At 38.6% G+C, this 12,357-nt stretch overlaps 1 protein-coding gene across 5 annotated transcripts in view; it reads right to left on the reverse strand.

Moving 5' to 3' along the window:
• Positions 1 to 1,588: 1,588 nt before the first annotated feature.
• Positions 1,589 to 12,357, reverse strand: part of GRAMD4 (GRAM domain containing 4) — a 78,744-nt gene continuing 67,975 nt past the window's right edge. For 3 of the 5 annotated variants that reach the window (XM_068669704.1, XM_068669708.1, XM_068669705.1), the window contains exons 15-21: positions 11,456 to 11,491; positions 10,620 to 10,637; positions 9,913 to 10,060; positions 9,344 to 9,437; positions 8,168 to 8,252; positions 6,547 to 6,615; positions 1,589 to 5,512 (exon numbers count right to left, since the gene is read on the reverse strand). In XM_068669704.1, coding sequence (XP_068525805.1) covers positions 5,411 to 5,512; positions 6,547 to 6,615; positions 8,168 to 8,252; positions 9,344 to 9,437; positions 9,913 to 10,060; positions 10,620 to 10,637; positions 11,456 to 11,491 — 552 coding nt within the window. In that variant the 3' untranslated portion in view covers positions 1,589 to 5,410. The remainder of the gene's footprint in view (positions 5,513 to 6,546; positions 6,616 to 8,167; positions 8,253 to 9,343; positions 9,438 to 9,912; positions 10,061 to 10,619; positions 10,638 to 11,455; positions 11,492 to 12,357) is intronic. The other 2 variants (XM_068669706.1, XM_068669707.1) reach the window with 2 other exon arrangements.

Raw genomic sequence — 12,357 nt, forward strand, 5'->3', positions numbered from 1 at the left:
GAGAATATGCAAAGTTGCTTGTTAACTGGAAAAAAAGCACCAGGAAGACTGAAGGAAATCCTTTCCCACATTTAGCCATTTTCCATTCCAAGTGGCAAAGATGGAGCTTCGGTACAGGACACAAAAATGGAGATTTCACCTAATTCACACCTGAAGTGGGTGTTACACTCACAAGGTACAGTGAGCAGCAGGTATTTGAACATGGAAACAGGTCTCTATCTTCCCATCGTCTTCTCTCTGCTTCCCATACAAAGCCAAATGACCAAACACAGTTCAGGTTAAATATAATATCAGACACATTCACAACCATGTCCTTGTGGCACCGCATCAAGCCCACTTACATTTTAGAGTGGCAACAGCTCCAGGAGGATACTGATGCTTCAAGAGACTGTTTGTTCTTTTACAAACACCCCAACTTCTCTAACACAGGAAATACATCTTTTAGACCTTTTTGCTCATTATGCAGGAAAAATATTTGAAGCTGAGAAGAGCCGATAACTTGTAGGCAGAATGTTTAGCTTACTAAATTCCCCTGCTTAGCGAGGTTGAGAAAACAAGTGCAATTTTCAGGAAGACCACCCCCTTCCCCAAGTCCCACATGGTCTACAGCCAAAATCAGACGTCCAGGCTCCAGAGACTCTTTCCACAAGGCTGCAGGCATGTTTGAATCCAATCTGTGTGAGCACTGCTATAGATGCAGCTATCTTGTACAAATATTTAATAGAAAATGCATTAACAGAAGTATGAGGGGGAAGTTAAGTATGGTGAGAACACACAAGCATTTAAAATACAAGCTTGAAAGCACCACTGTATCGCCAGATGCATAGCTGCCATCGTGAGAAAGCTAAATATAGAAAGAAATGAAGCAGCAAGCATTCATGACTGCGGGGTCTGCCATGGCCTGAGCTCTGTCAACGGAGCAAAACATACAGAGGAGCATTGTAGGGACAAACAAATACATCGGGATTAGATGACCAGGAAGCTTAGTCCTGGTATCATATTCCTAACCAAAGACAAAGGGCTGTGTACCCAGTGAAAGCCAGCTCCTGTTGCACACAGCATGGAGCAAGAAGCCCTACCATTTATCCCAGCAAGGTTACAGATTTCACAGAAGCACAGCCAAAGGCTCAGCAGCTCGGTATGTATTTGTAAGACAGATGGACCGGGCCACTGCATGTTCTGCAAGACAAAGAGCAGCCCTGTTCGGATGTCAGAAGCTTCTCTCCAGCATACCTTTGGGGCAGAGAAGGGTTTTGTTCTTACCTCCAGTGCCTACCTGTAGCACAGTCTTCAGCTATTACTGTGTTTCGTGAAAGAGCTTTTACAGGTATCCATTTGTGCTCTTCCTAACACACTAAATGGCACAGAAGACAAAAACATTACTGTGCTCTGTGATACACCAACACAACTACTTCAGGTTAAAGCAGGGTCCTCGAGCTTCAAAAGCAGTGAAGCTTCAAAAGCAAAGCCCACCCAGTTCCCCCCAGTGATGGGCTTGAGGTGGCTGTGAATACGCCAAAAGCAGCTCACCTCATTCCAAGAAATCGGGCCTGGTTTTGCTACACGAGTCATTAAAGTTTGTAAAAAGTATTAGCACAAAGCATTTTTATGTTTATTTAAATAAAAATTATAATTTATACAAGACTTTTTAAACAAACAAGATTTTCTTAAAAAATGTACAGGGCAAATTATTTCATTATTTCAATTCTTCATACAGTATAAGTCTTTTGTCAAACAAAAGTTACACTGATAATGAGTTATTTACAACTTCAAAATATAGACTCGAACTTCAGACATAAAAATTTTAACATCCATTATATCTCAATGATTAGTAGTAGAAATTAAACATCTGCCAAAATGTACAGAATTCAATAAAAACTACCAGTGTTTTTAATACAAGTTTAAGTAGCCAAAAAAAAGTACATCCTTTCATCTCTTCAAGATTGGGTAAAATTGTGTTTTTCTTTGTCTGCAGGAACAATAGGAGGGTTTTGCTGCTGGCTTCCTGTGTGGTGTTGCTACTTATAAATAGCTTGTTTCTCTCAATCTTGCCTCACAAAAGCTACAGTGTACGGAAAGGCATGATTTCATATTTCAGCTTTATTTTTTTTTTTTTGCCTTTTGAATTTAAATGGTCATCAATAAATAATTAAAGCAGTCAGTTTTCATCTCCCTTTTTTTCTCCTGTAAAAGGGACTCAAACTAACCAATGCAATTCGACTGAAAAAAGCTAAACCCAATTACACCTGAATGATCCAGCAGTGAACCACACACACCAACAGAACTGCAAATATTAACAGCAAACAGAAAGACAAGAACATCACCTTCTGCTATTAGAAAGTAACACTTTACATTAAGTGATGCTACCCAGCCTGCTGATGAAGCACAGCAGGCTACACTGCAAAGCTCGGTAGGACAAGTGGAATTTAAGGTTAACTGTGTAATTGTACAAGTCAAGTACATATTTACTCACTGTCCATCCCCTCCAAGCCCGTGAGGATGTAGCAGAAGAGAGGGCAGAGGAGCACTCGTGAGTAAACACACCGAGGGGACTTTCTACCAGCTCTGATGTTTGGTAACACACGAGCAATTCCATAGCAGTAACCTGGACAACCTAATGGAAGTGAACCTTGTCAAATATGTACACAGATGTCTGACAGTTATATTACAATTCCTTTAAAAAAAAATCCAGTCTTTTTTCTACACGTTAGAATGAAAAGATGCTGCATTGCAGTTTGCACTAGGTTTACTGCTTTAAGAGGAGTCCGGTTTTAAATTCACACTGCTAAAGCGTGGATTAATTTCGAATTAGATTATTAAATTTCCTAAGAAGTTTCTAGTTTCCTTGCTCAGACAAAAAAAGAGCATATTGTGCATGAGGCATTTCAGGCTGGGAAAAGGATAATTCTTTTCTCCCTCTCTGAAGCCTAGGCGTGGTTAATTGTCCTGGCACCACAAGCGCAGGACCTACGGCTCCTTTGGGAACCAGGATCTAGGACAACCCTGTATGCTAGGGTCAAACAGCGAGGGGGGACGTGTGGGGGGAGTAGTATGTGCCAGTCAACTGATTTCCTACTGAAACTGCTGCTATGATCAGAGTGAAGATATAAATTACACTTGAAAAAATGATACAAAAATAAGAAAAAGAGCATGCTCTCTGTAAAAAATATAGTTTTCTGTTTCCTCGGGAAAAAAAACAATAGCTTGAAACACACTCAAGTGATTTTTCCTTAAGACAAAATGAATGAATCTGATTAAGATTTATATAACATTAAGCGATTTTAATGCCTATTAGCCACACTTACTATTCAAGGAAGCTTCTAGAAAGGAAGGTCAAATGGTAATACACAGCAGTTACAAAAAAAGATTAATTGACTTCAAAGCAGGTTTGAAGAAAAACTTTAAGTTCAAGGAATTTAAACAAAAAACCTGCATGTAAAGTGAAGAAGCCACAACCTGTCAAGCTACACCCACATTAGATGGTGGCAAAATGCATTTCTCAGCCAACTTCACTTGTATGTTAAGCTTTCAGGTCCTGATGTACACCATACCTAAGGAGGTATCGGAAATGCCCCCCTTTTTCTGGTCACATAAAGGTGCTCTACCCAGTGAGCTCAAAAATTGCATCCTAGCCCTTCTGGTGGATTCTCCCCAGCTCGTGCTCACAGTTCCACTCAGGGAATGGAGTTTTACTGCAGTCAGTGTTTTCCTTTACAACACCCAACCAACTCACAGCGTTCAACAGTATTTCTTCACGTCAAGTTCACATCAAGTTCTTCTATCATACCTCGTCAAGGCCAGACTGAAATAGGTTTGCGCAGTTTGACTGCCACCTTCTTCAGTCCTGCTGCAGTTGTTGAGAGACTTGAAGTAAAAATTGTGCTAAGAGTTAAAGACCCTTTGGTGCTTGGCTCCCCTGCCCGTCATTCATTTTACCCCGTTCCCCACAAAGAAAGAAAAATCCCCGATTAAAAAAAAAAAATACAAAACAAAACAAAACATAGAACGAAGTCCCATTTTTTAGGTAAGAATCTGCATCTGCAAAATTACTTTTTCGGGGGGACCTTCATATGATGTCTGGAGACATCCACACTAGCAACTCAAAGGACATAGCAAAGGAGAAGACAAACGGGAAGGCATAGAGTAACTCCTACTGTGCTTTAAGAAAAATGCAAATATAATTCTAAACCTCTCAGAAGGGTGCTATTGTATACAATATAAAAGCTTTCTGTATTAAAGATGAAGGTCAAATATGTGCTTTGCTGCTAGAAAGGCCTGAGAGAGTTTAGATAAGGAGCCCAGCCTTCCTGTTTTACCTGGCCATTGGGTTTAATTGTAACTAAAATTTAATTTTGCACGGGGAAACACGGCAACATTCCAGTGCCCCTCAAATTATGTTCTGAAAAGGAAATAGTGCTTTCAGTTGCTATATTATAGTGTTATTAGAAGGTAACTCAAGAGAAAAGCTAAATTAAAAGAGTCATGTCTCAGTTTAGTTTAATTATTCCCGCCTCCCCCAACACAAAAAGCCTGCAAGTCTTTTATGCATTAACATACAAACACCTTGTACATACAACATGTACAATAGTTGAGCCCTTCTGTGACAAGTATCTACAGAAATACAAATATACGATGCCTAACATTTTAGGAACAACATTTTGATGCCGTCTTTTATAAAAAGTATCTGCCTGCCTTCCTTCCTCTTACTTTGGTTCATTCAGAAAGGAAGATATAGTTACAAACTTTTTCCTCCAATTCACTGTACAAACAATTTAAACCTCTGTACGCAGGAAAATCTGAACCTAACCCAACCAGTAAAATATCCTTCTGCAATGCAAGAATTAGCAAGGAGGAGTTATTTTAAGTGCATTTACAAATACAGAAATACTACGATGATAATACTTCCTTGGTGTTGCTACCAGTTTTAATGTAGAACCCAATTAAGAACTCAGAGCTGAAGAAACAGACTTCAGGCTACTAGAGTTGTCATTCTCATGTCTTGGGGAAAAAAATAAATGAGATAATGGGACAAATGTATCCCTAGTGATATCAGTGGAGTTAAAGGGATCAACCTATTTCAGTCCATTATTTCGTCAGTTCTCCAAGTGTCTTCCCAGCTTTTAATGTCAGTAAATAAACATTAAAAGTGCTTAATGTGCAAGGCTAATAGTGATGATAGCACTTTCACTGTCTTGTTTCATTTTGTTTTTTGTGTTTTTTTGTTTGTTTTTTACAAAAACCTTAAAAACAAACATGAAGGCATATATAAAATACACTTGATTTATGTAACAGATAGAATATAAACCACCAGACAAGAAAAATTATTGCAAAATAGATGAGGATGTTCATTTTTTTTCACTACCAAGTTGTAAAATAAGAAAGTTTCCTTTAGGTCTTCTATGATAAGATACTAGCTCTCACTGTTGGATGATGCAGACGTTATTTTCACATACTGGTTGAAAATCGTCTCAAAAGCTTCATCTCGGTGTACCATGGCACCAAACACCAACGGCTGGATGACAGGGGAAAGGAAAAAATCAGAAAAAATATCATGTCAGTTTGGAAAAGAAAAGTCTTCTTTCAGGTATATACTTTTGGCCAGATCATTAGCAGCAGGAGATGAACTATATTCAAAGTGCATTCATAAAGAAGTAAAAATCCTTTTCTCTATTAAATCCTTGGATGCACGCCAGAGTTTCTAATATTTTCACTTCACCAGCCTCTTCCTAAAACAACCATGGCATAAAGTTCATCTGCACAGAGTACTAGCAATAGAGAATATTTTAACTCTGTCATCCGCTCAGTGCATGAAGTTTCCCTGATTGACCTCTGCCTTTGTTAAAGGTTGCTAAGACTCTTTATCAGTGCCTCTTAGCTTCAGCTCATAAAATATTTATTTAGGTAGATTAGCATTTTCAACCTCTTTATTAAGTACTTCTCAGTATTAAAAAAGTGAGCAGAAAGCCTGGTACAACCCTCATATGACTTAAAGAAAAGCTATTTATAAGTGGTTAGTTTAAAACAAGGTACAGTAACATGTTAAGAAAAGCTTCAGTTGTCCCAAAGGTATTTGAGGCTTATAGATGTTTAAATCTTTAGCACAATAAGGTCGAAACAGGAAAACTGAATCCTGAGGGTCAGGCCCTTCTACCCCCAAACCTGCCATGCAGCAGACACAAAGATACTGTCAAGCCATCAACTTTGAGCTTCAGACTGTTTGCACTGCAGACCACCCCCTATGCTCTCAAAGGAGGTAATGAAATAAAGGAGCAGAAAGGCAGAAGCGAATCTGTCTGAAATGTTGCAGTAAAATAGTCCAGATGCAGGAAAACAAGCTGAATGTTTAATTCATTCAAATTCTGAAACCAGACATGCTGATATGCACACAAATGAAATAAAGGAGACAAACACTAGCATGAGTGGGGAAAAAAATAAAAGAGCCTGGTGCTAGCTGGTGCAAGCCAAGAGAAAGAAGACAAAAAGAGCATGAAGTCAAACACAGCCATATAGATATAACCAGACATAAAGATATAGCCAGCTACTTACTTTTTGTGTAGATGGTGTTGATACAGCAATACCCATCCCTGATCCCGGGAGAACAGAGAGCACTTTATACTGAAAAGACCAAGCACAGACCAAAAGATAGGTCATATCTACTGAACAACTGCAAAAGGTGTTGAGAGGTCATGCAACCCATCAATGGCAGACCCTCCCAGCCACAACTAACAGACCTGCAGTAAAAACATGAGCAGGCCAAGCACTCCCCTCTGCCCCTGCTGTCCATGGGCACAGCACTGCTTGTGCAGCCAACACTGCCCCTTCCCTTCCTGCCACATACATGTCTCTGTGTGTATATATACATAATATATATATTATACATATAGATATGCACATACATGTAAATATACATGCATAAACAGGCAAGAAAAAGTGTGGAAGTGTGTATTATCTAAAGGTTTCCCTGGAACTAATATTCATCTACTGTTTAAAGAAGCAGGAAAGAAACCAGAAAAAGCTTCTTTTCAAAACTCAATAGACCAACAGGGTATGTACAGCTGGGCTTTTTGAAGAAAACCTCTAAAGCTAAGATGAAATACAGTTGGCAGAACTAGAGAATATCCTAAATATGGAAGGAGCCTGAGCGTGGCATGTTTTTACCCATCCACAAACGAAGCAAGGCACAGTTTGTTTTTATGCTTGGCTGCATGATCTCTGTCTCATCTTCATTAAGAAGCTACACAGATACAAAGGAACATTCGCAGCATGCTACTAAACAACAAGCCCTCGTTGCTTCGAGTATGATTAAAATGCATCGCTATGAATTATTAATTCCAATGAGAATGTTCAATCTGAGCTCAAGTCGTCTCATTTATAGATGTGACATAAATGGAAGAAAGTCATTTGAAAATCTGGAGGTAGCTAAACAGCACACACCAGACCAAATTACTTCTCTGAACAACATAATATAAACGACTGCACTCATGGCCACGGGATGCAGTAGAAAGCACTGGTGTTGGCCTTCAGGTGTTAGATAATTACAGAGAGGTTAACAAATATCTCCATATAGCATGATGCTAGGTGTGGACTAAAGCCTCTGGTAACAGCGGGCTGATAAAACTCAACCAGAGGCTCACACCTTACTTGCCATGCTTCTGACCATCCACTTTTCCCCTCTTTTAGTGATGGGATGCCACCAAGACAAAGCTCTGATCCAATAATGTTACTCTAATGGTTGAAATAATCCCTCTTCCCTCTGAGGCACCTACATTTAAGATGGTGCATCTACCTACATCGACACACAAATTTAAGTTAACATTACACAATTACTGCTAACAAAAATCTTCTTAAAGCCTACACAATTCTGGTCAATACAGGAATTAAGAAACAGTACAACTTTAATTTTAAAATAAATCAAGAGTGTAAGAATTTAATACACTTTTATGCTCATAGTGAGTTTGTGTATGGTCAGTCTAACTGGCTAACCAAACAGTTCTGGAAAATATTCTTTGACCAAAGAATTATCTCTTAGTTATAAAAATCATCAATATTATCCTTTTTTTCTTTACAGTATCAAACAAACAATAAAAAACACCACAGAAAAACAAAACAAGACTAGTTGAACAGAAACCCAGCTTTGTCCCCTACTTGAAACACAAAGCAGCCATACCTTCTGAATATCCGTTATATCCGTTAGCTTTATAACCTTATTTCTTTTAGATGAGCCAGATTTGGAGCTTTCAAAGCACAAGTAACTGAAAACAAGGAAAGAAAATGCTCATTTTGATACAGTATTCTAAAACGAAGCTCACAGTATCCTTCCTGTCACTTCTGAAGTTTGAAATCTCACAGGTTGAAATCAGCTTTACACAAAAAGAGGCAAACAACATGCAATTCAGTTACAGCTTCCAAGAACAAACATTTGTAAATTCTAGAAACCAATGTGTTTGTAAACTCAGAACATACAGTATGCATACACAAAAAAAATATATTATTTTTAGATTACTGCATTGAATTTCTGAGCCCAACAAGTATTTTAAAGATACAAGAAAACAGTAGAGCCTTGAAGAGTTAAAATACTAGATCTCAGAAGGCTTATAAATATTTTACTTTCCTAGAAGATTAATGGAAAATACTATGTTAGTTACATATCATTGTGATGCAGACAAAAGCTCAGATTTCTAAATGCTAGAGATTCTAAACGCCCTCTATCATTAGGTGACATTGCATACAGATTAGCTTTACTTCCATTCATTACACTCCAAAGGAATTTCAGTGCAAGAGCCAAACAGTAGTCATGATATTTATTTCAGCACAGGGGAGGGGGAAAAGAGAAAGTAAGAATTAAAACCAAACATAAATACTAGTTTTGAAACCAAGGCTTGAATTCCTATTTTTTTGCTGTTGTGGCACATTGGTTCAAGGAAACCTGTAAGTTCAGTTGGCTTTTAAAAAAATGAACCAGAGTATTTGCTAAATAACCATTAATCACAACTCTCAAAATTCAGTTAGTGTTTAGTTTCTTTTTTTTAATATACATACAGTAAGTATGATATCCATATCAAGGACTGCAGCTACTAACAACTAACTACACAGAGCTGTTCTCCATTCCCATGCAAGCCTTTCCAAGACAAAAACATGTTTGTTAAGCTTTGCCACACCCCAGATTTAGTTCTCCCTCTCCTACAGTGCTTTCTTGAGGTTTTAAAGCACCACAAAAAGGCACTTGATACCCACTTATCAGCAGTGTTGTTTCAAAATATTGTCAAAGGACTGCTTTCAGATTCAATTTTTTAACATCTGTTGCACTTCCCTCCTAAGAAATGTGTCAAATGTAATGACTCACTTTTCTGTGACATAAAGAATTCCATTCCTGATGTAGTCTGTAGGCATCTTCCTATCTCTATTAATCAAGCAGCAGCGCCAGCCATTTTCACACACTAAAAAAAATAAAAAATCTTACTTTAAGAAAGAGAAAAACAGATATTACCCCTAGCAATTACTTTATAAAGAAGCAGAAAACACTGAAAATGAAACTTTACATACCCAAAATCAGAAGTATTTACAAAGCAAAGCCTAAACAAGGTGCTTATAGACACTGTAATGTCTGTTTTACACTGGTAAAAATAATAATAATAATGAAAATTAAAAATAATAAATCAAAAAAAAAAACCCACCACACATACACGATTTTTACTTTAACATTTGCACTACCACAAAAGGCATGACAGGCTGTGGATTCTCACAGAGAATTGTAAGGATAAAGAATGAAGGAGATCACCTCCATTCATCTTAATTGAAAGTAGGCATTTGTTAATTACACGCTTATATTTGTACATTGCACTGAATCCAACTTGAAATTATCCGCAGCTTTTTGGAACAGATTCCAGTAATGTAGCCTTCCCATTGCAGTACCTGCTAAAGGACGCTCATTTTCTGACAAGTTAAAAACTTCATGGAAATTGCCCCTCTTGGTGGTATGGAAACGACTCGTGTCTTCATCTTTGTTTATTCCGGTCGGGGCATTTGAGCCCACATAACTTCTGGATGCTGCTGTCTGAAGCTGCAAAAAAATAAAAATAAACATAATTTTAGACTGATCAGCAAAGCCTTTCTCTTAAAAACATGACTAACTATTCTACCTTGAAAAACAAGCAAACAAACAAACTGTAAGACAAGAATTTTCATTAACTTCACTGAAGTTGACTTTGGACTACTGAATTCTACTACTTCTTTACCACAGGCTGTAACGTGCTATCTGAAGACAACCTTTCAAAGTGCTCTGCTTTGACAGGCACCCTTTGCAGGGACGAAAGCACATGGCACTGCACATTCCTGCCCTAAAAATACCCTTTACTGTAGAGAAATGGTAATCTGATTAGATACAGCTAAGTCACTGCACGCAACTCCGAATTACTACCCTAATGGAACTAGTAATAGCTAATATATTATCAGTACTTAGCTTGTCTTCGAGAGACAGGCCAAGCACAAGATATTTTTGCACAAAATAAGTTTATAAAGAAAAAAGAGCAAACAAAGAAAAAGGCACGCCAAACTGCATAAGCTCATTATGAATACAAATGCTGAAATTGAAAGGAAGTTTTCCACGCTACGATCCGTACCTTTTCATGCCCTGACAGCTAGCAGGAAAAGAAACAAACAACACAAATGTGACAGTGACAAAAGAAAAAAGTGAAGTCTATTTAACAGTATAATACATAGAATAAAACATGAACTGAGTGAAGCTGCAAGATCTTGCTCACATACCAAAAGACTACATACAATGAATGCAATTAAAAATGAGAGTTAGCAGTGGTTAGAGCACACCAGTTCAATTTATTCAGGTTGTGTTAGAGTCATTGATCTTTGCTTTCCTTTGAAGTTCCACTGACTTTTGAGTGTAGACATGTGAAATAAAACTGAAATGGTTGTCAGCATCCTTGAGGAGAAAAAAAAAAAAAAAAAAAGGAAAAAAGGAGCATGGAGTTCTTAAATACTGAAGTCCTTCAGTAAAATCTACTTTTAAACAGGGCTCCTGAACCACTGGGACTGCCCTAAAAAAAGGCCTTGTTTCTGGAAGGACCGAAGGCAGTTTCTTTCAGAAAGCTTGCCTCCATTTGCTTTTTTCACCTTGGTAGCACAGCACACAGTTCTCAAGGCTGGCTTTTGTCATGAAAGCAGTACCAGCCCCGTTCTTAGTCCTACTGCACACATGCAGTTAAACAACTGGCAAACTGACAACATGCAAGCTCGGGACTAAGCCCTTCTCCTGCGCAGCCCAATGCTGTTGGAGGGTAGCTAGCCTCAGCCACTTTTTGAGCGTAAGTTGGCAGCACTCAACACTTCACAGGATTTAGCTCTAACAAAAGAAATACAAAGCAAATGAGAAGTGTGCACTGCAATCGCTGAGTATAAAATCAGACTGACAAAACAGTTATGCACAACAGAGGGTATTTACCATCCAGTTTTTAGGGTAACCGTAATACAACGATGCCTCAAGGGAAAAGAATAAAGAAAGTTGAGATTGAAAGAAAATAGTTGACAATAACTGTACTATTGCTTCAGTGACTGCGCCCTTCTGCTCTGCCCTTAGCAGTGAGTAAGCCCCTGGCACCAAGGAAAGCTTCCCCAATTCTTTGTGTGGGAGTAAAGATCAGATGAATTTTTGGAAGGCTCTCTTGGACGAGTTATTTGGCTCCATACACACGTAACCAGGTGAAGCTCCACGTCCCAAGACACACAGAAGGTCAGGACAAAAGAGATAACGTGTTTTGCTCTGGAATAAAGATTATTCCTGCCCTCTGCTGCACGGCTTCCTACCTAACCATTAGAAAAGAGGCAAAAAATAAAAAGGTGGTTAAGCTTCAGTATCATACCCCATCCTGAGGCTGGAGATGTGAACAGCTCTGCCCTTACTTTGAGTCCTTCCTAAAACAGGCAAGTGTTTCCACTAAAACAAGTAACTATTTAGCTATAACCACCCAGGCTAGAGACAAACCATGGTCCATTCCTAAAAGCACAGCATCAAAGCCAATATATTAATAAGCCTTAAATATAACTGGAAGTCATTGAATTTGTAATGCCAGAGGAGTCCTGCCTGCCTAACGACCTGGAAGCAGGCAAACAGGATTCCTTGCTGCTTCCGCTTGACCTGTCCTCAGCTTTTGACATACAATCTTTACCAATCAGACACTGGTGTCAGGATTTTTCTCAAAGGACACTTGGTCAGGGTGGTACAGGCAATGCATGGTGTCTAATTTTACAGTGTCGTGTACACTATTTAAGGATAATAAGCCAAAGCAAAAGCACATAAGCTGTGCATGCTTCCAGGCTTTGCCTTTTGTACGGGGGTCAAAAAGG

The sequence above is a fragment of the Anas acuta genome, chromosome 1 (genome assembly GCF_963932015.1).
Source record: "Anas acuta chromosome 1, bAnaAcu1.1, whole genome shotgun sequence".
Lineage (NCBI taxonomy): Eukaryota > Metazoa > Chordata > Aves > Anseriformes > Anatidae > Anas > Anas acuta.